The 27,934-nt window shown below is 40.2% G+C and overlaps 2 protein-coding genes across 2 annotated transcripts in view; one reads left to right on the top strand and one right to left on the bottom strand.

Annotated features, from left to right (window-relative positions):
* Window positions 1-411: 411 nt before the first annotated feature.
* Window positions 412-12,832, top strand: LOC124133932 (aurora kinase A-like). The gene is made up of 8 exons (XM_046498515.2): window positions 412-539; window positions 3,671-3,802; window positions 5,250-5,361; window positions 7,142-7,221; window positions 7,929-8,067; window positions 9,361-9,509; window positions 10,689-10,920; window positions 11,497-12,832. Exons 2-8 carry the CDS (start codon window positions 3,687-3,689, stop codon window positions 11,650-11,652), a joined length of 984 nt encoding a protein of 327 aa, XP_046354471.1. The 5' UTR covers window positions 412-539; window positions 3,671-3,686; the 3' UTR covers window positions 11,653-12,832.
* Window positions 12,833-15,154: 2,322 nt separating this feature from the next.
* The window catches only part of LOC124133931 (FACT complex subunit SPT16-like), a 29,504-nt gene continuing 16,724 nt past the window's right edge, over window positions 15,155-27,934 (bottom strand). Inside the window, exons 13-25 of the mRNA XM_048397685.1 lie at window positions 26,763-26,845; window positions 26,258-26,328; window positions 24,164-24,288; window positions 23,374-23,509; window positions 22,733-22,859; window positions 21,797-21,915; window positions 21,175-21,300; window positions 20,335-20,523; window positions 19,183-19,352; window positions 18,508-18,637; window positions 18,104-18,230; window positions 17,400-17,471; window positions 15,155-16,555 (exon numbers count right to left, since the gene is read on the bottom strand). Of these exons, the coding sequence (XP_048253642.1) occupies window positions 16,305-16,555; window positions 17,400-17,471; window positions 18,104-18,230; window positions 18,508-18,637; window positions 19,183-19,352; window positions 20,335-20,523; window positions 21,175-21,300; window positions 21,797-21,915; window positions 22,733-22,859; window positions 23,374-23,509; window positions 24,164-24,288; window positions 26,258-26,328; window positions 26,763-26,845 (1,726 nt within the window). The 3' untranslated portion in view covers window positions 15,155-16,304. The remainder of the gene's footprint in view (window positions 16,556-17,399; window positions 17,472-18,103; window positions 18,231-18,507; window positions 18,638-19,182; window positions 19,353-20,334; window positions 20,524-21,174; window positions 21,301-21,796; window positions 21,916-22,732; window positions 22,860-23,373; window positions 23,510-24,163; window positions 24,289-26,257; window positions 26,329-26,762; window positions 26,846-27,934) is intronic.

Genomic DNA, 27,934 nt, shown 5'->3' with positions numbered 1-27,934 from the left:
GTGAAAATCCTTACTGAGCAGAAATGTGCACAAATCACATTTTCTAAATAGATATTTCATGAATATAGAACTTCGCCCGGGTATCCGACATTGTTCCATCAAAGCTGTCTCTATCCGAGCTCTCCACATGTCATGATGTACGTACCTAGCTATATTGTTCGACCAGTACGTGTTCATATACTATCGGTTAGTTAAAGTAGAGATAATTGATGGATAACAACATCTTTATTTACTGCAAAGGCGACGTTTCGATATATATCCTTATACCATTGTCAAGCAATGCTAATTGTTTTGTTGAATGTGACAATGCCCTCGTATACATATGGCCTCATAGTCATGTTACCGCCTTATCCACCCCTCACGCATACAGATGAAAGAGTTATCGCCCCTCCTCTTTCGACCAATCGTATTGCTTGTTACATATGCAGTACTCCAAGTACTCACTCCAATCATTAGCGGTGATACGAATTTCAAACCAGGGCTGCCATTCTTTCTGGACAGAGAGTATTTGTTGTATTTCTTCTTCAAGTCGTGTTAAGGTAATACGTATAGACGTTTTAAAATACATATACAATGGCCTGATATCATCTTCTGTTTAATTCATCAGTTATAACTCTGAAACTGATTTGTTTTTTCACTGAAAACTTCCCTGAACTTTTCACTAGACATGATGCAAAATAATGTTTAGGTGGACCTTCCATCAAGTTCCCGAGTACCGTGAACTAATCCTATGATGGAGATCACAGCAATCAAATCTAAATATCGGTGTTGTTTAGTAAATATTACATGAAGAGTTACACTAGATAGGTTCAGGTTTTGTTAATTGAGTCTATGTGAATGTATGGAAAAGGAAACAAGTATACGCAAGAAAGCTATTTTCGAGCACCAACGTAAAAAATGCATTGGTTGATTTTGAAATGTATCAGTATGCCTATCAATATTAGTAAAATTCCCACCTGTCTGTAAATTTAAAAATATCATAACCTCTGGCTGGAAGTATTATATGTCTTGTAAGGTTAGGTTGACATAACCCAGGTGTAGCCAGGTCCACCTTATAGTCACAACACACATCACTTGAATTTAATGTCTGTTTATTAGTAGAATTACTTATAAGAATATGTGAATTACAGGGTTAGATAAGGGTGGCAGTTCACTAGCCTGCCTCTGACAAGAAAACCTGAAAGCACAAAAAAACAATTAGATAATGCCTTAGCATCTACTGATATTCATCTACATGAAAGTTTAGGCCTATAACTTCCATAAAATACCCGACAATACTACCATGACTAGAGATATACTGACTGAAGGATGCTATCTGATAATATACATCAACATTCAGTCACGAAAATTAAATGCCATCTTGCTATAGACATTTAACTCTAATCGTGCCAGCTAAACATCACGCATGAGGTGTCATCTACTCGATATACATAGCTGTGTGCCTCATTTACCGGCAACACAGCAGTACACTGGTCAGTCTTATGTCTTACATGGTGCAGTTAACTTGTGCTGATATCTACTTATACCAATAACAACACAGAAACAGTATCTTACAGTGTTTGCCATTATCAATCAACTTGTAAACATACAAATACCGCTAACGTAAGGCGGGAAAATTGACCTTGCGGTACCCAAAAGTCTAACTTTATAATAAACACTAAACTATCCTGCAACAATGTAAAATACCTATGTACAAGGTCCCAACACATCATTATTTAGCAGAGGAAGAAATATAGTGATTATTGAAATGCTTACTTGGAATATCTTGAGGCAGAAAATAAATCAAGCGGCGTGCTTGGTGATGGGTGTTTTATCCCAAAAACTCGGCCAGGCAATAACAACCGAAATTTGAATCTTAGTTTGTGCGGAAACAGAATAAGGAAAATATTATTAAAACTTATATTCCACTTCCTCACACAGGCAAAATTTGAAGCAGGTGTTACTGGTGGAAATCTTTCAATATTCAACATGGTTAAATCTTAACAAATTGTTTACTATAGTTCCATACGAGTTTCATTTCCTGCTAGTGTGCCCTGCATACACTCACCTACGCCATCTCTATATTCCTTCAAAATATTATTTACACCCAAATGTCCATAAGTTAAATATTCTTTTATCTACAACCAACTCAAAGCTGATTATTAATATCGCTAAATATCTGTATCACAGTAAAGAAGAGAGAACACATATTTTATCATTGTGACTGTTGCCATAAATATGCCATACATTTTGTACAAAGGGCCTGTGGCCTGTACTGTACTGAATAAAGATCTGACTATATCAAGATTTTGATGGACTGCTCACAAGATACATATGTCTGTTGATACTTGGAATATGACCTAAATTGGTTGTCAGTGATCTGTTGTTGTTTCACATTGTTTTCATGACTTGTTTAAGACTTATTAAAATGGGACCAGGTTCTGACAATATTTGGGAGATTACTCTAACATCACTGTGTTTGAAAGTTTGAAAAAGAAAATTTTAAAGATGTAGATCAGTCGAGCAGTCACTAAATACCTGGTACACCTATAGAATATCAGATACCTGTCAATGGTGTCTTTTGTTTGAAGCAAGTACACAACGCCATGACTATTTTGAAAATGGGCAATGAAACTGGAAATAAGCAGAAAACATGTCACCTCAAAATTGAAAGTCAAAGCAATTAATAACCATCAAAATTTGAACACCAATATAGGAATGTCTCTAGTCCAAGGTTGCTCAGAAATAGAAATTCCATACCGTATTCGACGTAATAAGCGCCCTGCTCTAATAAGCGCCCACGACGATATTTGCTAATATATTGGCTAGTGAACAATCTCAATTAGCACCCCTTCCAATTGATTAATGTACACAAGACTTATTTATGTGTGTATAATACGCACTCGTATGTTATATGCACCCTTAATTATGGGCAATTAAATTCTGGAAAAATATATCTGTCGTATATAAACATTTCAGGCTGTCGGCATAAACCACGAAATTTACCATCTTTCAACTCAAAATGATATTCTAATAAGAGCCCCCTATTTCTAATTTTGAGAGCGCCCTGGGCGCTTATTGCGTCGAATACGGTAATTGCCTAGGTACCTACCTGACATCCATAGGGGATACATTTGGAACAATGACAAAATATCATTCGTTTTAAGTAGTTATGTTGGGGGGCAACCTCCTGTTATTTTCGTGAGTCAGCCAAACAAAATGTTACTAAGGAAGGAGCTCATGCACATTGCATACCAATATGTTGGATGGTGTCATTTGTTCTGTATTCTAACTAAATAACCTGGTTATATAGACAGTGTCTCAGTTTCACACTGGACATTTATTGCATCGAGACCTAAGCTGGAAATAGCCACCATGCCGTCGAATTTTGTTTCGCCTGTGAATAGTGTACTGGCGAAAAAGGTTCAAAATTGGTTACCGTGTTGGAAATATTTTACCGACCAAGTAAGATCATAGACTTCACCTAAAATATGACTGGGCACAGGGAAATGGACAGGCAAGTTTTTCAAATGCTGGTAGTAGTGTAGGCTTGGTAATATGGACAAGTACATTTTCTTGATGTGCTTGTAGTTACAGAACTGGTTCTTGTATGAAAGTTTTGGTACCAAGGTTTTAAATTCATCCAAACTGAAGTGTGAACATAATAAACCAACCCCCTGTTTTGTTTCAGTTAGGTGTGTAGGAGTATGGAAGCGAAGCGGGTTCTGCAACCTGTGAACTCCAACCAGTCAACAGAGGGCGCTGAGGGGGTCATGAGGAAGGCAGGCGATATGACGGATGGCGTGGATGTGGACAGTCTCAAGTAAATAAACAGTCATTGACTTACACTTGTCATTGTACTTAGTCTGACGAAATGCTTGTTCATACATTGTACTGTTGATAAAATAATTGGATAAACTGTTGATTTGATTAGTCATGAAGATGATCGTCTGACATGTCTAATGATGTACTGTAATTCATGAAATTAATGTTGTCGTAAGAGGCGACTAACAGGATCGGGTGGTCAGGCTTGCTGACTTGGTTGATGCATATCATTGTATTCCGAATGTGTGGGTTGATACTTATGATATCGGTCACCCGCCTGGTCCAGCCTGATTATTTACAGACCGCCATCATATCATTATGGCTGGAATATTGCTGAGTGCGGGGTTAAACAACAAACAAACATGAAAGCAATGCAAAATATGCTAGTGTCCCTTGCTCCCATTAATGAAGTGACACATTTTTATCGTAACATAATGGAGTTTGCCATGTCAATTTCACTGCACATTGGCAAAAATAATGACATACATTACAAAATTGACAATAAACAAGTAACAACATGCAAGATTTAGTTCAGTGTAACGACACAGGGATATAGTATTGTATTCCGAGATGAGGGCCACAATACAATACATCATTTACAACCTCTGTATCACGATACATACGATACATTACATTACATTACAGGTTATATTGGTATGAAAACGTGAATAATAACAGAAACTGTTCAACAACCAGCTTACATAGATACTCTGTAGTATTTCCCAGAAACTGTTCAACAACCAGCTTACATAGTCATTAGATACTCTGTAGTATTTCCCATCTGGCTTTAAATAGCATAACATTCACTGTGTTCTTGTCTCTAGCCTATAGGTATATGTTTCTGCCCTACAATATCCCGTCTTTGTTCTCTTAAATTTAGAAACAATTGATTCAGAGTTGTGATCACCTGCCAACTGAAAGAATATCTATTTTTGAAATAAGTACCATATCATGATGCGAATTGTATCACACCCATAGTATTTGGATACTGCATAAAGAACAAATGTTCACTGTACAATTGCGACCGCCTCCATGGTCTAGTGGTAGAGCGTCCACCCACCCACCCCTGAGAGCGCAAGGTCCGGGGTTCGATCCCAAGCCGCATCATACCAAGAGACGTTAAAATATGGTACTTGTTGTTACCCTGCCTGGCACTAGGCACTAAGGGACTAAAACAAGGATAGGCCGGCTCAGTCAGTATACTGTGTCTGACTGGGGTATTCATGTTAAACTGCGGCGTGGTATGTCAGTGTGCTAGCACCATAAAATCAGCATCAATCCGAATTAGTGCACACACACACACAAACAAACACAAACACACAAAATAATCTTGAACCCCCATTTCAACTCAAATCACTCTACAAGTGCAGTTACTCTAAATATTCATCCTTCAACACCCAGCACAAACATTAGTATTATACTATGGTGTGGTGTTTGTGTTTCAGACGGAAATGGTCACTGGAGGATTTTGATATAGGCAAGCCACTGGGAAAGGGCAAGTTTGGCAATGTGTATCTGGCCAGAGAGAAGAAAAGCAAATACATTGTGGCACTGAAAGTAAGTTATGTCTGGTTGTATGTATGTGTGAATGTTTGCCACATATAGTTTCTGTTATTAGTGCCTTCAGCATCTAGGAAAGAATTACATGTATTTAGAAAAACATTCAAGTATGCCACAAGGGCACTTTTTAAGATGTATAGAGGTGCTCTAGTGTGCCAACTAGAAGCATAATTTTGATCCCTCATCAAACTCAGTGAATGTCATTTCACCAAGGCTAGATACTAATTTTAATATAAGCTGAAGCAGTATCACTCGGGGTGTATGTGGTTTTATGTGTCCTGCATTAAGTTGGAAGCCACATGCAGGATGTGAGCGATATAAGACGTAATGGGGGACACATTAAACCACACATGACCCAACTGCTACAAGTAAACATTTTTTAATCTGCCATTGTTAAGAATTAAAACAAATTGAAAATTGATAGAAAACAGATGTTTAATGGAGCTGAGGTTAATTTGTACTGCGTCAATTGTCTTTCATTTATTCGTAAACGTTTGTGAATCATACTGAGTGTTAAGCATGTTCAGGTGTTTCCCATGTGTTTATTTATGGGGTCATATGATAAACATTGTCACAAGGTATTGTTTTCAATCAAATGTAATTTGTAAGTGTGGTCACCAGGAACCAGGAACCTATTTTAACCATGAATTTGTGATGTTTAATCATACCATTGGAACTAAAATACAAGCAATTTCCAACCATGAGCATATCTCTGATATATCACCATAATCAGTGAGAATTGCCATAGTATTCTGACAGTATGATGAAAACCTTTACCTTTCAAAATGTACGTTTCCTCGCATTATTTGGCTTGATGTCAAACACAATGCAGTCCAATGCTAAGAAAGTTGTAGCTCCGGCTGTTGTATGAATTATCATTTATGAATAAATGTTTCTTCAAATTTTGTGTTTTTGGCTGAGAATGTGTTGGGAAGTCAATAAGTATAGGTTCTAATTCATTTTGATTTCTTCTTTAATACTATCAGCATTTCTTGTAAAAAAAACCTGTAAGTATTCTAAATTAATATAAACCTTCAATTCTTGGTTACACTCCTATTTCTTTTAAATGTCGACTGCCACCATGGTTTAATGGATGTTGCTACTTCCCAGAGAGCGGGAGGTCGTTGGTTCGATCCCTGGCTGCGTCATACCAAAAGATGTCTGGTGCTCAGCATTTAGGGATAAAACTGGTTGGCACTAAATCAGTATTTTGTGTCCAAGTGGGGTATCTGTATTAAACTACGTCATAGTATCTCATTGGGCTAACACTTTAAAACCAGCATCAGTCTCGATTAGTACAAACAGCCACATATGCATTGACATCACTATATATACCGTATTCGACGTAATAAGCGCCCCGCTCTAATAAGCGCCCACGGCGATATTTGCGAATATATTGGCTAGTGAACAATCCCTATTAGCACCCCTTCCGGATGATCAATATTCACAAGACTTATTTATTCGCGTATGATACGCACTCGTGTGTTATATGCAACCTTAATTATGGGCAATTAAATTCTGGAAAAATATATCTGTCGTACATGAACACGAAGTTTATCTTTCAACTCTGGTTTTTTTTCAACCAAAATAATATTTTAATAAGAGCCAGCTATTTCTAATTTTGAGAGCGCCCTGGGCGCTTATTACGTCGAATACGGTAAGTGCAAAAATCCGCTTTCACCTCTTTTGAATATTCTCACTAGGAGTGTTATATTTCTAGAACAATATTGCCATCATTGTTGCCTGGTGATAGTAATGCTGCATATTTGTCTGTCAGGTGTTGTTCAAGTCCCAGTTGCAGAAGGCTCAGGTAGAACATCAGCTGCGACGTGAGATCGAGATTCAGTCACATCTCAGGTAGGATCATCAGTGATTATCAATGAACAGGGTTTACAACGTATGTCATCAGCTAATAGTTTTGTCAGCTGTGACCTGCTAGCAGCATGGGTCTATTCTTACGATGTCCGTTTAGCCACCGACATGTCTTGTCCAGACATGATTGTTTTACAAATTAACACCTCCTGTAGGGATTTCAGATTATTACAGACCCGTGAAGATTCCGGGGTAGAATAGGTCTTCAGCAACCCATGCTTGCCGTAAAAGGTGACTTTGCTTGTCGTAAAAGGCGACTAACGGGATCGGGTGGTCAGGCTCACTGACTTGGTTAATGCATGACATCGATCCCAAATGCGTGGATCGATGCTCATGATATTAATCACTGGATTGTCTGGTCCAGACTCGATTATTTACAGACCGCCGTCATATAGCTGGAATATTGCTGAGTGTGGCGTTAAACAACAAACCAACCAACCAATCAGATTATTACAAGTCCCCAACAACTTATGCTGGACGTAAGAGGCGACCAAATGAATCGGTTGCTGATGCTCTGTGACTTGGTTGAATGTGTGTCATCATACCCCGATGATGTGGATCATTGATCACATTCAATTATTTACAGGCCGCTGTCATATAGCTGGAATATTGTTAAACAACAAATTAAAGCTGTGATATTTGTTACTGTGAGATAAGCTGTTATTGATTCACACCCTACCTGGTACCCACAGACACCCTCACATCCTGCGGCTGTACGGCTACTTCCACGACAAGACCCGGGTCTACCTCATTCTGGAGTACGCCCCACGGGGGGAACTGTACAAGGAGCTGCAGAGGGCCAAGAGATTTGATGAACAGCGATCAGCCACTGTGAGTAATAAATAATAGGCTATTTATATTGCCCATATTTCCACACCACTCAGGGGCATGCTCAAAGGGCTATTATTACCCCAGTCACTGGATCAGTGTGCACTCTCATTCTTAACTCCCTGGGAAGTATACAACCCAAGCTGCCAGTTATCGCTAGAAGGTTAACAACCACATTCCCATCTCATCCTACCGGGTACCCATTCATTGCTTGGTGAACAGAGGCACATTTCGAACGAAGACACTTGCCAAAGGAGATGCCACATCTGTAGTGGCACCAGTGATACAAAGCTCTTGGCTACAGTACTTTTATTAATACGGAGCAATATGAAGGGGTTATGAGTTAAATATTTCAGGTTATTACATGTTACTGGTAATAAACCCAGAAGAAACCTGCTGAGTTTTGTCACATTTTGTGTCTTTTGATGTATGGTAGAGAGGAAGTGTGTTTGACCAATTATGTACATTATTAGAAAATTAAGATAACTCTTTTTCAGTTTTTGCTCTATTACTGTCATGACAACATTATGCAGGAAATTCTAAAGGCACACTTCTCACTTTGTGGGTGTGTTATGCAAGATTGAGAATAGTCAACATGTATTTAAAATTGGAATTGGTCAGAGTGCTTGGAGGTTATGCTGTTTGTGTTTCCCTCAATCTCATTAACATCATATCTTAGTTCTCGCTACCTGAGAACATCCCATTACGGTTCATGTCAGAATGACCTTTTGCGAACTTTGACCGACCAATGAAATTACTAACAAGCAGTCGACAGTAGCCAATCAGAAAGCAGCATTCTTGAGCTTTCCAACACTAATTTCAAACTGTCAACTGCCTTTACAGACTATGCTTGAAAAATATGTTAACAAAGTTCTCGATTAAATTTGTAAAACATGAACAAAAGGACATTCTGGAATGACTATTATATGGTTAAGATCGTATGGCAGTATTTTTCAAGGCTTTACAACGTCTATTCCGTTATATGTTGATCCCATTGAAGCGATAGAGGCCGTACAGGCCGTAACTGGTGTTCAGAATACCACACGTTAACATTTGCGAGATTACATGATTAGAAATCACATTCCAACTGATCTAAAAAAAACGACGCTCTGATTGGTCGGATGAAAGATCATTCTGATGTGACCCGTAATGGGATGTTCTCAGATCTTTGTTTAGAGATATGTTTTTATTGAGATTGTTTTTATCCTTTTTGTAAATAATTTAACTTGATATTTGATTTCAAACACTGTAAGACCCTATCTATTTGCTATTATGATTATCGTGCTTGTGTTTCAGTATATCGGCCAGCTGGCCAATGCCCTCATTTACTGTCACAGCCGTAAAGTTATCCATCGTGACATAAAACCCGAAAATCTCCTTCTTGGCCTGAGAGGAGACCTGAAGATTGCTGACTTCGGCTGGTCTGTGCATGCCCCATCCTCCAGGTAATGTTGCCACAGCCCCGTCCTCCAGGTAATGTTGCCAGTGCCCCATAGTCCAGGTAGTGTTGCCACAACCCCAACCTACAGGTAATGTTGCCACAGCCCGATCCTCCAGGTAATGTTGCCACAGCCCCGTCCTCCAGGTAATGTTGCCAGTGCCCCATAGTCCAGGTAGTGTTGCCACAGCCCCAACCTACAGGTAATGTTGCCACAGCCCCATCCTCCAGGTAGTGTTGCCACAGCCCCATCCTCCAGGTAGTGTTGCCACAGCCCCATCCTCCAGGTAGTGTTGCCACAGCCCCATCCTCCAGGTAATGTTGCCACAGCCCCATCTCCCAGGTAATGTTGCCACAGCCCAAACCTACAGGTAATGTTGCCACAGCCCCATCCTCCAGGTAGTGTTGCCACAGCCCCATCCTCCAGGTAGTGTTGCCACAGCCCCATCCTCCAGGTAGTGTTGCCACAGCCCCATCCTCCAGGTAGTGTTGCCACAGCCCCATCCTCCAGGTAGTGTTGCCACAGCCCCATCCTCCAGGTAGTGTTGCCACAGCCCCATCCTCCAGGTAGTGTTGCCACAGCCCCATCCTCCAGGTAGTGTTGCCACAGCCCCATCCTCCAGGTAGTGTTGCCACAGCCCCATCCTCCAGGTAGTGTCGCCACAGCCCCATCCTCCAGGTAGTGTCACCACAGCCCCATCCTCCAGGTAGTGTCACCACATCCCCATCCTCCAGGTAGTGTTGCCACAGCCCCATCCTCCAGGTAATGTTGCCACAGCCCCATCCTCCAGGTAATGTTGCCACAGCCCCATCCTCCAGGTAATGTTGCCACAGCCCCATCTCCTAGGTAATGTTGCCACAGCCCAAACCTACAGGTAATGTTGCCACAGCCCCATCCTCCAGGTAATGTTGCCACAGCCCCATCCTCCAGGTAGTGTTGCCACAGCCCCATCCTCCAGGTAGTGTTGCCACAACCCCGTCCTCCAGGTAATGTTGCCATAAATATAGTTTATTAATGGTTGTGTATGATGTGTGTTGGGAATTGAATGTGCATTGAATGTGTGATGTGTGCTGTGTGTTATGACAGCGATGTTAATTGTGTTGTGCCGTGTGATTTGATCAATTATATTGATTTCGTGATGGGATTCATGGTGTTATTATTAATGTGTAATATAATATTTTTCAGACGAACTACGCTATGCGGCACTCTTGACTACCTTCCACCGGAGATGGTGGAGGGCCGGATGCATGACGAGAAGGTAGACTTGTGGAGTCTTGGGGTGCTCTGCTACGAGTTTCTGGTTGGCAAGCCACCTTTTGAGGCTGAAGGACACACAGAGACATATCGAAGAATCACTAAAGTTGATCTCCAGTTCCCAGAGTACATGTCTTTAGGAGCCAGGGATTTGATAGCAAAGGTGAATAGTTGTGTGGTTGGAGATAGGATATCTGTAAGGATTTCTGTTTTAATGGATTTTCTCCAGATGTGAAGGGGATGGTGGAGAAGAGTACTTTTCTCATTTTCTCATGTGACGGTTTCATGAAAATTACTCATGATAATCACATAAATGGAGTGTAAACTTGGCAGTGATTTAAAGAGAAATTGGGAAGACAGTGCTATGTATTAAGTTTGAATGACACTTGTAAACTTTTATAGAATATGTATTACTTCTGGTAGCTGTATTGTATATTTTAATAAATAGGGGCTGTTATGTCTCAGTTCTCTATGAAGGAGCTGGTAGTGTTGATCTTGTATGATTATCCTAGTATGAGTAAGGTAAGGCTAGATTCAACTACAGAATTCAATGTAATAGAGCCCAAGTCCATTAACAGATCATGGTGCTGGGATTGTTGTAGCTCCCTTGTATTAACATGTGCTAATGATAGACATAGGGGTATGGTCATGTGAGGACTCCTTAACAGTTTAATGCTTATTCATGGACTACCTATTCCACTTGGTTCGAACTATTAACATGGGACTATTTCTGCTTCAGCTGCTCCGACACAACCCAGCCAATCGGCTGCCCCTGGGAGAAGTGATAAACCACGCCTGGATCAAACAAAATGCAACACTGCCTCAGACAACTTCCTCCTCATCATCCTCCTCCTCATCATCATCATCAACTTGCAGTGGAACCTCCCAGTCCTGATCCCATTCCTACCTAGACTGCTGTGTGTAGCACACCCACCCCAGCCTAATGTAGCACACCCACCCCAGCCTCATGTAGCACACCCACCCCAGCCTCATGTAGATACAGCCACGTCCTGGGACCACACAACTCACCAGGCTGTTCACCTCGAGATGTGAACCTGATGGACAGGCTGGGGGCGTGGCCACCTGCCACAAATCTGTACATACCCAACTTGAGGTGGATTACTCGGGACCATCATGATGTGCCATTCTCATAATTGGGGATCAGCCGAGATGAATTACTTAACTATATGGATGAACCGAACTGAACTTTAGCTAGGAATGTGATACTGTTCAATACTTCCTGAAGCTGTCTTATCGTTATTTTATATAATTATTTTTTTCCAATCATTTGTTTGTGATAATATGACTGCTAACTGAACTCAACTTGCATATCCGAGTATCTTTCTCGTCATGTTTCTAATTAATGTTTGAACATTCTGATATCCCAAGTATGTTCTTTCTCCCAGATGTATTTAGTGCAGTGCACTGTACTGGATGAAGTAGAACTTTGTATGTATTTTAGCATCCTACAATCATGTCATGAGGTGCAGTCGGTGCTGCCGCACTCGGGATACTTCATGTGCGTCATCACATTGCAATAAGTTTGTATATACATGCATTACAGAAGTCCCTTTGAAGACGGAAGGGATTCCTGAGAGCCTTATATTGTGATGTTTAATGTTTATCAGACACTGATCTCCAATGTCTGCATGTAGTTTCAAATATATATGTTTTTCTCTTGTACACATGTATTCATTTGACTCACAACCCAGAACAAACACCCTTGATCAAGGGAGGTAACTCTTATTCCCATTATCTTAAAACAATGTATATGTGGACCCTCAACGTTGTCACAGGGTAAATGTGAAGATGTATTTGTATCTGTTCTTTCTATCTAAATTCTTATGCTCTGTCACCATGCTGTACAATCTTCTAATCTTCAACCTTTGACCCTGTGACGCTCGCTGCTTAGCGGCACAACGGGCCAAGACATTTTACTTCTGTGAATGGACCTCGTGCCTCATGTAACCAAATAAATGTCAAAAGAAAATATAATTAAATTTTGGAAAAATTGAGTTTTGGGATGACAAAATATGCAAAAAAAATATGAATTTGTAATTAAATTATTTCCCTTTGTTTAGACTTTGTCTTTTTATTGTTGAAGTGTAAGAACATTGCAAAATGTCTAGACTTACTGGAAACAATCATACCTAATTATTGCCAAAAAACTATATGCAAAGGAAGCAGATGACCCTACCCATATTCCAGCAACTTTCAAGCTGTATAAATCCATTATGGCCGTACATGACATGTATTCAACTTGCAACTGCAGGACCTGAAACCCATGGCTCTGTTGAAAGGGGCCCATGGTCAGAAGGAAGGATTGGTTGGCCTTTCACAAAAGTTGAACAAATGGTTGCATCAAATTTGAAGACATGAAAGTAGACACCACATATTTAGCTCACCTGACTTTTGTGTAATTTTAAACATCTCTGAAACCGAATAGCACTTAGGTTTAAAAAATATTAAGATGAACACAAGCTGAGTGATTTTTGACAATCACATTTGAAAATATATCTACCTAGTCTCCATATTTTCTAAATTAAACTGCTTCGGACAGGTGTTTCGGGCAAAAGTAACTGCTTTCCCCCAAAAAAATGAAATGATATCTTTCAATGATTCACAAGTTTCAAGTGCACATTCATGCAAAGTATACAATTTGGATGTTTGTTGGGAGCGTGATACATGGTTTTTGAAAATGAACAGCTATCAAGTGCTCACATCACTATTGTCTAACCCTAAATAATGCTTATGCAATGCCTTAGTTTGCTGAAAATCATCTTCATGGGTATGCTGCAAACAGGAATAGCACAAAATGAGGTTCATCAAAACACAATTATCACTTGAGTGATATTAAGAGCAGGGGAATATTCATGACTGGGCACAGGATGGTCGTCACCATATTTGATTGATTGCATCTTCAGAATTGATAAAAAAACTGCCAAACAATTTCTTGGTTGAGACCATATACTGACTGCCAGAACTGTGCACAACATCCTGCCCTCATGTCCAGCGATATGCCTAATTGTGCTTCGACGTCACACGCATCAAATCGAGGTCTGGACCAGACAAACCAGTCCTTGTTACTGTGAGCAACATTCCATCACAGCAACATACAAGTCACGAGTCCGTCCACATGATCCATTTAGAATGAATACAAGCTATAATATACTGTAAATCGTGAAATTAATGCTTCTCCAAAAGAATGCAACCGCTGGCCCTTAGCCAAAAATGCGACACTCCCCTCCTCTCAAGCATCAGTGGATTTATATATAAAGAAATGTCCTGTCAGGTTTGCACAATCAGAAGAATCCTCACATTAATCCAATCACACATAAAATAGCACCGCTGAGTAAGCTACTTCCGCTAAAACAATACAGCGAGCTGGATTGTGTCGGCCTTTGATGCAGTTGCAAAGAACAAAGATGCTGTGTTGCATGGGTGGTATCTGTCTGGACTTGCAGGTGTGATCAGTGATGACATAAGTGAGTAGAACTCGTCTTGACCCCAGCAGTGACAATTCTCAGGATGTAATTCGTGTTTGGATTACATTGTTTATATACTTACAATCATTACAAGTGCTGCTCAATAAACAGTGATGTGGAATACATAATTGTTTGTTTTCAGCATATGTCTAAGTTAGTATTTCTGCTATCCAAAATGTCTTATTGTTGACATAAATGCGATGTACCACTCGCATTTTTCTCATTTAATTCACGCTCGTCAATTCCGGCGCTTTAATTTCAAGATTTACAGTAATGTAATATTGGGAGTGTTTCTCACCCCTTACATCCAACAGCATACCCACAGGAGATTTCAATTACCATATTCGATGTAATAAGCGCCCAGGGCGATATTTGTTAATATATTGGCAAGTAAACAATCCCAATTAGCACCCCTTCCAACTGATCAATGTACACCAGATTTTTTTATTCGCATATGATACACACTCGTGTGTTATATGCACCCTTAATGATGGGCAATTTAATTCTGGTAAAATATATCTGTCGTACATAAAACATTATGTTTCAACTGTTTTTTTCACCAAAATAATATTCTAATAAGAGCCCCCTATGCCTAATTTTGAGAGCGCCCTGGGCGCTAATTACATCGAATACTGTATGTTTGTTTTTCCGTTTCAATAAACTACTGGATGAGAAATAGGCTTTACATGTCGGGAATTGCGAACGCTTTAACCCCTAGGCTACCCGAACTTCCCACTACTGGATGAACACTTCAGAATAGTCAGTTGGTACCTGGTCTGCAAATAATAACAGCCCCCGACCATTTTGACTGGCCAAACAGCATTAACTTGATCCTGAGTGATGGGGTCAGCTCGAGGTTTTTGCTCTGCAATCTTTCTGGTATGGTTAAATTTCAAGAACAAGTGATACAGATTTGATTTGGGAACAGTTTTATTGTGACAGGTTGACAGCACAGATACATGTTGCAGAACTTGACATGGTTTTATAAGTTGTGTGAGCCACACACTACAGGGTCAGATGGAAACCGTTGTCACAAACCTGCAATCTTGAAGCATATCTACACGTTGGCATCCATCAGTGAGCTGAGTATTTACATATGCAGGTAACGAATGTAACTAGGGCTGTAACTAGGGCTGTAACAAGCTACCCGAGATTTGTGTCACAAAGCACACTTGATACGATCTGTTAGTCATGTATTGATACAAAAGATTAATATAGCGAGTATGTTACGTATGTCAATGAATTGTGGTACACTCTTCCCTCACATGTGCACGAGCTCCCATACCATTGTTAAGACGATTCAATTAGTTTACTAAATGTTTGATTTGGGTCAATAGTCTTGGAGTTCCCAACATGGCGAGTATCGGGTTTTCAAGTATTGTACTGCAATCTTAACATCGGCATACATGTCATACAAATGATACGTGCCGTACCACACAAATGATGCACGTCCTATCACACGAGGGATACATATTATGTCACACAAAATGTATCGTTACAGCCCTGTTTCACCGGTCACAGAACTTTGATCTGAGCACTAAAACTGTAAAACCTTTACAAGATATAAAAAGTGGTCCTCGGAAACACTACGCAGAAAATGATAATGAAGGCTATTATGATGTGTGGGTGATTCTACTGATGCCATGATGTGCGATGCTGACATCAAGTCTAATACAAGTTGGTAGATATTGGTTGGCTGACTTAAGTCCTTTAAAATATTTTACTAGTTTTTATATTTAGAAGGTAATCAAGGTGAGAGAAGTTCAGTAATCCTCAACTATTTCTTCAGTAATCCTCCCCTTTCAATATCAATCATGTAAGCTTCAAATGTACAATCACATTGTAGTATGTTTTTTCTACAGCACAATTTGTCATGATTTAATACACTATGTAATGGACAAGATCAAGAACAGTCACGGAGTACATAATAGACATGTTTAGGTTCTGCCCTCTGACTACAAAAGACGACCCTCTGTCGAAGCAATCATCCCTTACCTCCCAGTCAATCGTCTCTTTTAATTACAAAACAAATCATCTTGGAGATGAAATCCTCATTCATCCTTCACCTCTTCTTCTTCCTCTTCTGGTCATCACCCCTGTCACTTGATTGCCGTTTTCGTTTCCTATCATCGTCTCGGTGACTGCTCTTGCTGCTACTCTTATGATGGCGATCCCTTCCACCTCGGTCCCGATCCTTTCCACCTCGGTCCCGATCTCGTCCTCGGTCCCGATCTCGTCCACGGTCCTTATCCCGGTGCTTGCTAGGGTGACTGTGTCTGGGGTCCACCACCACCTCCTCAATACCAGCATCAGCTGAAACAATAGTATGAAGGAGTCAGTTGTGATGAGAACAGTATGAAGGAATCAGTTGTGATGACAACAGCATCAAACTATATGCTATATTTGTAATGAGAACAGGATCACAAAATCATTAGTGTATTGGGATTAACACCACTGTCAACAGTATTCTAGTTATATCAAACTTGATCTGGGAGGAAAGCCTAAATACTGTATAGATTTAAGGTTAAACGATACAATTAACTGTTGTTCAAGATAAGCACCTGCCCGCAGGCCTGTTGCAGGTAGATCTCGTGTCGGGCCCTAATATCACTTGGATACCCCACTAGGACACATCATACAGACTGCCAGCCAACCCGTCCTCCCTTCATGATGAGCGCGGGGGCACGGGAGGCCCAGTCGTCTAAGGCGCTGTGATTCGCTGTGCAGAGTTGCGTCCCATGGACACGCCAGAAACCTATGATTGTGGGTTCGAATCCCAGTTCGCCCTGATTATGTTTCTAGGTTTGTCAGCACCATACCCATGCTTGTGGGTTTCACCGAAGTGATAAACGTCTTAGACCTACATCACTTTGGGCTTTCCTCCCACATTAAGCTGACACGCCGCGATATTACTGGAATAATGTTAAAAGCGGCGTTAAACACAACTCACTCACTCACTCACGATGAGCGCCATGGAGAGTAAAAGCAAGCAAGATCTTTAAATGTCTCTTGGTGAGACGCAGCTGGGGGATTGTACCACTGACTTTCCCAACTCCGAGCAGACAAACGATTCACTGCATGAGAGGTGGTTCACAGCAATGAATGGCAAAACATAAACTCTAGCTGTCTTCCTCCCTTTTTTGACAAGTGGACTGACCTTTTCTGGCTTCTTCTTCAAGTTCATCCCAGTCTTTGCCACTCTCCTCACTCGAACCCAGTTCTTCCTCTTCTGTAATTCGAGATGTAATATAAGTAACAGATGTAAATACAAGACACTATATGTACTTATGCATACCACTGTTAAATAGACAGATGGCTATACAGAGAAAAAGAACAGACACAGATAAATAGCGAGCTACCTACATTCTACATAGGTACCAATAGAGCTCCCCAGAGCAGCTTGTGGTTGACACTTTTAAACGAGAGCTCCCTACATCACCCTAAGAGCTCCCTACACCACCATCTGGAGCTCCCTACATCACCTCTAGAACTCCCAACATCACAACCTAGAGCTCCCTACACCACCATCTGGTGCTCACTACATCACTCCTAGAGCACCCTACACTATCAACTGGAGCTGCCAACATCACCCCTAGAGCTCCCTACACCATCTGGTGCTCCCAACATCACCCCTAGAGCTCCCTACATCACCCTAAGAGCTCCCAACATCACCCCTAGAGCTCCCTACATCACCCCTAGAGCTCCCTACACCACCACCTGGAGCTCCCTACACCACCATCTAGTGCTCCCTACATCACCCCTAGAGCTCCCAACATCACCCTAAGAGCTCCCAACATCACCCCTAGAGCTCCCTACACCATCATCTGGAGCTCCCAACATCTCTACACTTGATGGCCATACCCGTATCATCCTCCCCGCTCCAGTCACTCTCCTCGCTGTAGTCGTCACTGCTTTCAACTTCAGTCTCATTCCCACTTGGCTGGTAGTGCTCATCTTCTTCATCATCGTCATCATCGTCTGCCTCAGCCTACACAACACATTCAACCTACATCAGAACACACCCATCTCAAAGAACACTTGGCAGTTAACAATGATGGGTTGGTGTTGAGGATGGAGAAGTCAGATCAACCGGATTGGGAGTGAGTGAGCAATATTCCAGCTATATCACTGCAGACTGTAAAGAGTCAAGTCTAGATAACTAACAACTATCCAGTGACAAGCGCTCTAGCTTGACTAAATAATCCTATATAGTTGACACTTACAACAAGCAGTTTTGGGGAATGATAAAAAACAGAAGAACTCACATCACTGTCTGGTCCCAAGAAGCTCCAGCCACCATTATCAAAGAATCCCTCCGGGTCGTCGGTGATTGTCTTCATGATCTTTCCCCAGTTCAAACTCTGAACACCCTCAGTGTAGCAGATATCACAGGAACTGCAGACAATGTCGACACAGGATTATCTCATGTATAGTCTGGCGTTCACAGATTTCGATTACCAAATGAAATTTGTGCATTCTAGACTTCAGCAAACTTTCCTCTCTTGTAGTCAAATTTTTCTGCATTGATCGAGAGATTCGTTTGAAGAATTTCAGCTTTCATTGTAGGATTAAGAATAAAAAAATATCCTAGGCAAAAAAATTAATAATAGTCTTGGTTCTCAGGCACTGCCCGCATCATCATAAAGGTCACCACATGTTTCATTCTTATTTCCATTTTTGAAAAACAAAAACAAAACCCTTAAATATTCCAAGTCCAACGGTAGTCAAATACTGTATTCCAGTATTTTACTCATCACGGAATTCATTTATGTAGGGAGGCCCTTTCCCAGGTTGATTGTACACAAACTTTTTTGTTGTTGTTACATACCAGTTTGAACAACAAAAAACACCGCCGCTCACACTATATTTTCAAAAGCCATTGCCTGAGAACCAATTCTTTTATTTTTTAAGCCCTATCCAGGTGTGGTTCTGGTCCTCACTTGAGCCACTCCTTGACGTGGTCGAGCATGTTCATGGGGATGGAGTTGATCATGGAAGCCTTGCGACTGTAGTCCTTGAACACGAACACCATGTCGAAGTTCTTCAACTGGAAAGAGACTCGCTCAAAGTGCACCAGTTCCACCTCCTCTAGGGTCACCACAAATGGAGGCTGAAACAGAAACGGGCAGTGAGAGGTGGCTGCTTGGAATGGTATTCATGGTGTGTAAGTAGGAAGTAAGAGGAAAGCAGGCCAAAGCTTTTTCTTTGTTGTTGAATATCGCTCTCGGCAATATCCCAGGTACATGACAGCAGTTTGTAACACGTGGTCTGGACCAGACAAACCAGTGATCATTATTCTAAGCAACAATCCACTCCATCAGGGAAGATGACAAGCATTCAGCCAAGTCACTGAGTCTGACCATCCCGTACACTACAGCCAGTGTTCAAATTTTAGAAAGGAAATCAAGATGTCTTTCTCATAACCTGAATGCTAAAAGTTAAAGATTTCCCAGATCCAAATACTATAGGAGCTGAAATTAAGGACCCTAGAACACAGCTTCATTTTAAACACAGTCCAGGAGCCATCTACAATGTTAGAAGCATCAGTCTGAAACATTCTCCATTTATCTAGACCTGTTAGCAAAATTTCCCCAATTAGAATTAAACATTTCCCAATCTATGCTGTTATAGTTGTAACTAATGTTATGGCTTTGTAAGTAGTCTATCCTTACAGAGCCTGATACAAATATATATCAAATACAGCCCATGCAAGTCTATAATGTTTGGCAAGTCTAGATTACTGCAGTATCTGAAAATGAAGAGAGTCTCTGGGCTGCCTTTTATTATATTGTTATTAAGATAATTGAACAACTGTTTTTTCTGTATGATATTTTCATTTCAGAGACTAGATGTTAGTCTAGCTTTGTAAGGTGATTTGTATTTCACAGACAATAATACCAATAAAGGAACGGGCTTTAAAGCTCAGTTTAACATTATTTCATTGAATGTGTTGTTAAAATGCAATGTTGAAATACCTCTGAAATTAGGAAAAAAAGAACTTGAAAAAAATTAATAATAATTTTGAACAATGAATTTTCCCATTTTGCCAGCTAGGACACTTAATTTGGAATCCCATTAAAACTCTGACTCACCCATTCCGTCAGGTTGACAAGACAGCCACTGGTGGGTTGTAGTAAAACTGTACTCCTGAAGGGGGCGCCATGGTATCCAAGTTCTCGGAAGGGTGTGTCAAACTCGACTTCCTGTTTCGTGATTGTCTCCACCTTTTCACAGAAACTCTTGAAGGCTGACTTGAGCCTCTGTCTCAGTTCTCTCTCCGCCTGCAATGTCAAGTCCACAAGTGAGAAACAGGTGGGTTTCATTTATATCAGCTTAATGTGAGAAGAAAGGCCAAGCGAATCAGTCTGTAAATATTTACCACTTAAATGAGAGAGGGAGTTTGGTTCTAAGCCACTTTTAGAAATATTCCAGCAATATCACGGCGGGGGAAACCAGAAATGGGCTTCACACATTGTACCCATGTCAGGAATCGAACCCAGGTCTTCTGCATGACGAGTGAACGCTTTAACCACTAGGCGACCCGACTCCCCTGCCACCTAAATAAACCCAGGGGTAGGGTAAACACCACATGGATGGGCCAGATACTCAACATCTATAACAGTGAATATAGTTTCACACATGGCTCCCCATGTAGGGAATCAAACCCAGGCCTTCAACATGAGGAGCTAACACTTTCACCAGGCTACTCCACTAACCTTCAATAACAGTGAGTGAGTGAGTGAGTGAGTGAGTGAGTGAGTGAGTGAGTGAGTGAGTGAGTGAGTGAGTGAGTGAGTGAGTGAGTGAGTGAGTGAGTGAGTGTGAGGTTTTACGCAGGTTTTAGCAATATTCCAGCAATATCAAAAGCACTAGGACTGAGTGAGAAATAATTGAAGCAAGCCGTTACATAGTCAACCAATCAAAATATTCACCTGTTCCGCATGGAGATCATCTCGGTCATGCATGTGCTGGTGTTTTCCCAAGTCTGTCGTGATCTCTCCAACCTCTGTGTAAAACGCAACATCGATGTGCTTCTTCTTCCCGAACAAGATGGCGTGCTGTTGAAGTGATCATACAATAGTCACAAATCAGTACAAAAAGCTGTCAACATTGAACTGGAATGATGAGTAATTAACTGGTTGACAAACTGGGAAAATAGCCTAATCGTTTCTTTGACCAATTAGAGTTTAGAATTTTGTTCAGTCATCATTTCCTGGTTAACCATAGACAAAGGCTGAGTAAATTGGTGAATGTTTGTTTGTCTTTTAACGCCACACTCGGCAATATTCCAGCTATATGATGGTGGTCTGTAAATAATCGAGTATGGGCCAGACAATCCAGTGACTGATATCATAAGCATTGATCCACGCAATTGGGATACGATGACATTCGTCAACCAAGTCAGCGAGCCTGACCACATGATCCCATTAGTCGCCTCTTACAATAAGCAAAGTCGCCTCTTACAGCAAGCATGGGTTGTTGAAGACCTTTTCTAACCCAGTCCAAACAGGTCTCAAGACAAGCTAGACATGCTGTGTTCATTAAGACAGTGACCTTGAGGTGGAAATGCAGCAGGATGATCATCTCCCCGTCACAGGGCTGGAAGAATGCGTGCTTGATGTTGTTGTAGAGGATGTCCACCTTGTCCCCTCGCACCGACGTGAAGCGGAAACCTGGTACACAGTTAACCCAATAAACAATCAAGAGCCTTCACAATTCACTCTTACCCTCTAATCCCAAGACTACTAAATTGTACCGAGGACAAGTAAAATCCAAAGACAGTCGTGTGTATTAATGGGTAGCATTTGAGGGCCATAATTCTGAACCAGTTATCAATGTTTAAATTTTGGTACAAAAATTTGAACTGAATAAAACTGATAAAAAAAATATTAAACAGGGTACGGTGTAATTATTTTTCTGCGCATAATATTGTGTCCCCAGATTGGAATGAAGTACAGAAAGAGAAGCAAGAAATGGCGTATCAGAGACTTTATCAATTCAGTAGAACACATCAGAAGAGATAGGGATAAGAAAACAAAGCTTTATGGATAAAAACTTCTGTTTCAATGGATTTAGTTGGAGTGCATGATAACAGTGTAAGAATCTACATCAAAATGCTGTTAAATACAGTGAACCAGAAGTCTTTATCCTTTAAGTCAGGATTATTAGTACAATCTAAATAATTTTTACATTTGTATACTTATCCTGCATTACTCCTTAGCAGCGATGGTCCATATAAAAAGAGGGATCTGAGAGCGAAACAACTTTTCTCTTCACCCAAGACCATTGCTAGGTGCTGTCCTTTATTGTCGTACGGTAAGCAGTAGATGCATTAAGGAGTAATGAAGGATAAGTAGAAAATATACCATTTTCAACAGTATTTCAGTCACAGACCACCACTTTGGGTGCCAACCACCTGTTACTGGTCAGGTCAAGGTATACAAACTTGTGAATCTGTGAATCAGTAGCACGTCTACACTAATGTCTCACCATTTGTGTGAGCCTCCAGGGTGCCAGAAATTCTCTTAGAGACGATGTTTGGTTTGATGTAGAGATCCTTTAACTTTGCATTTCCTCGATTGGGATTCACCACCAAGGTGTCTTGTTTTACAATGCCCTGGAAACAAACAAAAACATTCACTATAAGCTATCACCGATTGGTCCACTGGTTTGTTTAGTCATAACACAGTGTAGAAAGAAGCAACATAGTGACGCAGTCTGCAAACATCTACTGTTTTAGTGGAGTGAGTGAGTTGGATTTAACGCGGCTTTTAACAATATTCCAGTGATATCACAGTGTCTGTTTTAGTGGAATTCACAAATTCATCTAACGCATGTCATCTAACGGAGTCAACTCAACTGTATAGAACTTATTTAAGGGAGATAACTCAACCATACAGAACTTATTTAAGGGAGATAACTCAACCATACAGAACTTATTGAAGGGAGATAACTCAACCAAACAGAACTTATTTAAGGGAGATAACTCAACCATACAGAACTTACTTCAGGGAGATAATGCAACAGTAGAGAACGTCTTTAAGGGAGACAACTCAACAGCATAGAGCTTATGTAAGGGACATAACTCCGTAGTAAGATATCTATCCAGAGCCACCTCTACTGGCACTCACCTCCTTTTCTCTCTCCTCTGCCTCTCTCGTCTTGAACTTCTTCTGGACCTCCTTGATGAGACGGAACGCTGTGTTGAGATTGGACGAGGGTGCGGAGATCTCTCCAGGTTCTTTGGTGTTGGAGCTACGATATGTACTGGAACATTCCGAAACATGGGTAAAACAGTGTGTGACCTGGATCACTGCTTAACAAAAACAGAATGTTAGTTTAAACAGCCTGCATGTAGGAGAACGTCACACAGTCATACATCGGAAGTGTGGAACACTGAAGATATACAAGGAACCTGTGAATAGTCAAGAGTGGATTGTAACAATAGTTTCTGAATATGAATCAAACATCTGTCCACCCTGGTAACATCAGCATATTACATCTTGGTAATGTCAATAACTATGGCAGATATTCTCAAAAGCACACTTGACGCTGAAGTTATCAATGGAACATGAGATGAGAAACACCAAAATGCTTAAAGCTTGGTACTGACAGCGTGAATGTAATCAAGTCATTATCAAAATGGTCCCGTGAAGATTCCGGGTTAGAATTGGTCTTCAGCAACGCATGCTTGTCGTAAGAGACGGGATTGGGTGGTCAGGCTCTCTGACTTGGTTGATGTCATTGTATCCCAATTGCATAGCTCGACGTCCATGATGGCAATCACGGGATTGTCTGGTCCAGACTCGATTATTTACAGACCACTGTCATATAGCTGGACTATTGCTGAGTGCGGCGTAAAACAACAAACATCACTAAAATGACATTCTGACAATGTTGAGATCTGGTCAGTAACATTACATTTCTTTCAGGAAGTTGGCGTCGGGCTGCTGGAAGGCATTCTCATTCTTTCCCAGGGTAGCTCCAGGGTGGAAGAAGTTGACTCGCAGGTACGTGTAATCTCCTTCCACAGATGACGATATATTCTGTAGACACAAACAGGTTGGTGTCATAATCATTTTCCTAAACACAATCACTGTATACACAATCTCTCCTGCAATAAAACAGTCCTAGACTCTATCCTCTATCTTCTCGCAATGTATCATCTACACACATTCAACTTAAGAAACTGTTATATTACACAATATTTACACGATATTTGTTCTTTACACAATGACCATTCCACACAATCATTGTTCTTGATACAATCATTAAACTACACAAGTATCATTCTTGACACATTGACTGTTCTTGACATAATCATTGATCTTCACAATTATCTTTCTACACACAATGGTCATTCCACACAATCACTGACCTACATACCATCATGGTTCTTCATACAATCATTGACCTACATACAATCATGTACCTACACTATCTTTCTACACACAATGGTCATTCCACACAATCATAATTCTACACACAATCATATACCTACATGCAATCATTGATCTACTAATATTGACCTACATACAATAAATAATCTATATACAATCATTGGCCTACATACAATAAATAATCTATATACAATCATTGACCTACATACAATCAATAATCCTACACACAATCATGGACCTACATACAATCATTGGCCAACATACAATCAATAATCTATATACAATCACTGACCTACATACAATCAATAATCTATATACAATCATTGACCTACATAAAATCAATAATCCGACACACAATCATTGACCTACCTACTAATATTGGCCTACATACAATCAATAATCTATATATAATCATTGACCTATGTACAATCAATAACCCTATACACAATCATTGACCTACAAACTATCATTGGCCTACATACAATCAATAATCTATATACAATCATTGATCTACATACAATCAATAATCCTACACACAATCATTGACCTTCATACAATCATTGACCTACCTACTAATATTGGCCTACATACAATCAATAATCTATATACAATCATTGACCTACATACAATCAATAATCCTACACACAATCATGGACCTACATACAATCATTGGCCTACATACAATCAATAATCTATACACAATCACTGACCTACATACAATCAATAATCCTACACACAATCATTGACCTACATACAATCATTGACCTACATACAATCATTGACCTACATACAATCATTGACCTACCTACTAATATTGGCCTACATACAATCAATAATCTATATACAATCATTGACCTACATACAATCAATAATCTATATACAATCATTGACCTACATAAAATCAATAATCCGACACACAATCATTGACCTACCTACTAATATTGGCCTACATACAATCAATAATCTATATATAATCATTGACCTATGTACAATCAATAACCCTATACACAATCATTGACCTACAAACTATCATTGGCCTACATACAATCAATAATCTATATACAATCATTGATCTACATACAATCAATAATCCTACACACAATCATTGACCTTCATACAATCATTGACCTACCTACTAATATTGGCCTACATACAATCAATAATCTATATACAATCATTGACCTACATACAATCAATAATCCTACACACAATCATGGACCTACATACAATCATTGGCCTACATACAATCAATAATCTATATACAATCACTGACCTACATACAATCAATAATCCTACACACAATCATTGACCTACATACAATCATTGACCTACATACAATCATTGACCTACCTACTAATATTGGCCTACATACAATCAATAATCTATATACAATCATTGACCTACATACAATCAATAATCTATATACAATCTTTGACCTACACACAATCATGGTCATACACACGATCATTGATCTCCACAGTCATTCACCATATCACACTGAAACTAATAATTTTGATATTTCCAAAGGAACAATATTCATAGGAATGCTATCTGCAGCTTGTTTGGACTCCATGACAGTATGAGTGTTGAAGTGTGGCAACAGCGAAACACTCACCTTGATTGTGGAGATATGGAAAGGTACGGGGCTGCCAAATATTGGGAGGATGATTGTTTCATATCGCTTGTCTGTAAGAAAGAGATGATCATGAACGTGTATCTGTTGCTAGCGGCACCTTCAATGTTATAAGGGTATTCAAGTCAATCAAACAATAGATATGATTGTCAATAATACTGAGAATACTACCCCTATTACATCAGGAGTAAACCCGCCACCTCCAATTATCTGCATCTTGATTGAACTGAAGTTAGAAAGAAGTGAGTTTCCCAACCTTACGCATGCCCAAGAGGCCTTGGTAGCAAGATACTATTACTTGCACAACTTCTTATGGATAGTGGAGAGTGAAATGACTTCTGTTGAAAATCTGAATTTTTTTATAGTGTAATGACAGTCAAAATTACAGGATTTATGGCAATGATGTAAAAGTGGTTTCGTTTATGCAGGAATTAGGTTTATTTACCATTTCAGTGATCTGCATGTGTCTATAGTTCTATTTACTTACCAACATATATCTTGAGATCACGAACTTCTGATTCTTGAGGGAAATGGTTGAAGCTCTTATAGGAGACATTAGACTTGCGCACTCTACAGTAGTGGAAAACATGAGTTACGAGAACTAGTCCACAGCTCATTTCAGACAAGTAGGTTATAAAACAAGTAGAAGGTGCTAGTCTTGGACCAGCAGGCAAGTAGATGTGTCATAGATGTGTCATAGATGTGTCACAAACATGCAGCAGAGAGCAGCTGTAGATGAACTGGTAAACAAAGAGTACCGTATTCGACGTAATAAGCGCCCCGCTCTTATAAACGCCCACGGCGACATTTGCTAATATATTGGCCGGTGAACAATCCCAATTAGCAGCCCTTCCGATTGATCAATGTACACAAGACTTATTTATTCGCGTATAATACTCACTCATGTGTTGTATGCACCCTTAATTATGGGCAATTAAATTCTGGAAAATAAATATCTGTCGTACATAAACACTTCAGGCTGTCAGCATAAACCACGAAATTTATCTTTCAACTCTGTTTTTTTTTCCACTAAAATAATATTCTTATAAGAGCCCCCTATTTCTAATTTTGAGAGCGCCCTGGGCGCTTATTACGTCGAATATGGTATACCATACAGCTTCCTCCATCACAACCTTTACCGATCAGTCTTTCAAGTAGATTGCCAGTCTGGGACAGGGTGTTTTAAGGGTAAAAATATCATTATACTTATCCTGTCTCATACTGATTGCTTATCTCATCTCATTCCGAAAGGTAGTGAAAACTCCTTCGCTGTGTTCCCTTGAACAGAGAAAAACATCTCACACGAATGCACCCCCCAGCTGCGCAGCCACATAGGAAACATGTGACCTTATCTGAACTCAGATGCTAATTGCTTGAATCCCACGAATGGTGGTGGGATCCACCGATGCATGATTCAGATTGTGATCTGTTTAATAACCCCCATGGGAACGTGGTTTCACCTTTATCTTCTTGGACATCAATCTGTAGTGGTCCACTTGTGAGAGTCGGCAGTAAATCAAGAGATTTCGTAAGGGCGCATAGAATTATCTTCCAGCTTACTTAGAATGATTCTTGTGTTAAGAAAGGTCATAATCTTGACACAATCGTTATCACTCATGTTCTGCATTACATAGTAAACCAGGGGAGCATGGACTCTCG

The sequence above is a fragment of the Haliotis rufescens genome, unplaced genomic scaffold (assembly GCF_023055435.1).
Source record: "Haliotis rufescens isolate VD_foot unplaced genomic scaffold, xgHalRufe1.0.p SCAF_17, whole genome shotgun sequence".
Lineage (NCBI taxonomy): Eukaryota > Metazoa > Mollusca > Gastropoda > Lepetellida > Haliotidae > Haliotis > Haliotis rufescens.
This window is presented reverse-complemented; position numbering and strand designations above follow the sequence as displayed.

Bases quoted from the DNA above. Each gene is read 5' to 3' on its own strand.
- LOC124133932 (XM_046498515.2), top strand. From the start codon at position 3,687: ATGGAAGCGAAGCGGGTTCTGCAACCTGTGAACTCCAACCAGTCAACA. The intron at 5,362-7,141 runs GTAAGTTATGTC...TTTGTCTGTCAG, and splicing joins AATACATTGTGGCACTGAAA to GTGTTGTTCAAGTCCCAGTT. The intron at 10,921-11,496 runs GTGAATAGTTGT...TTTCTGCTTCAG, and splicing joins CCAGGGATTTGATAGCAAAG to CTGCTCCGACACAACCCAGC.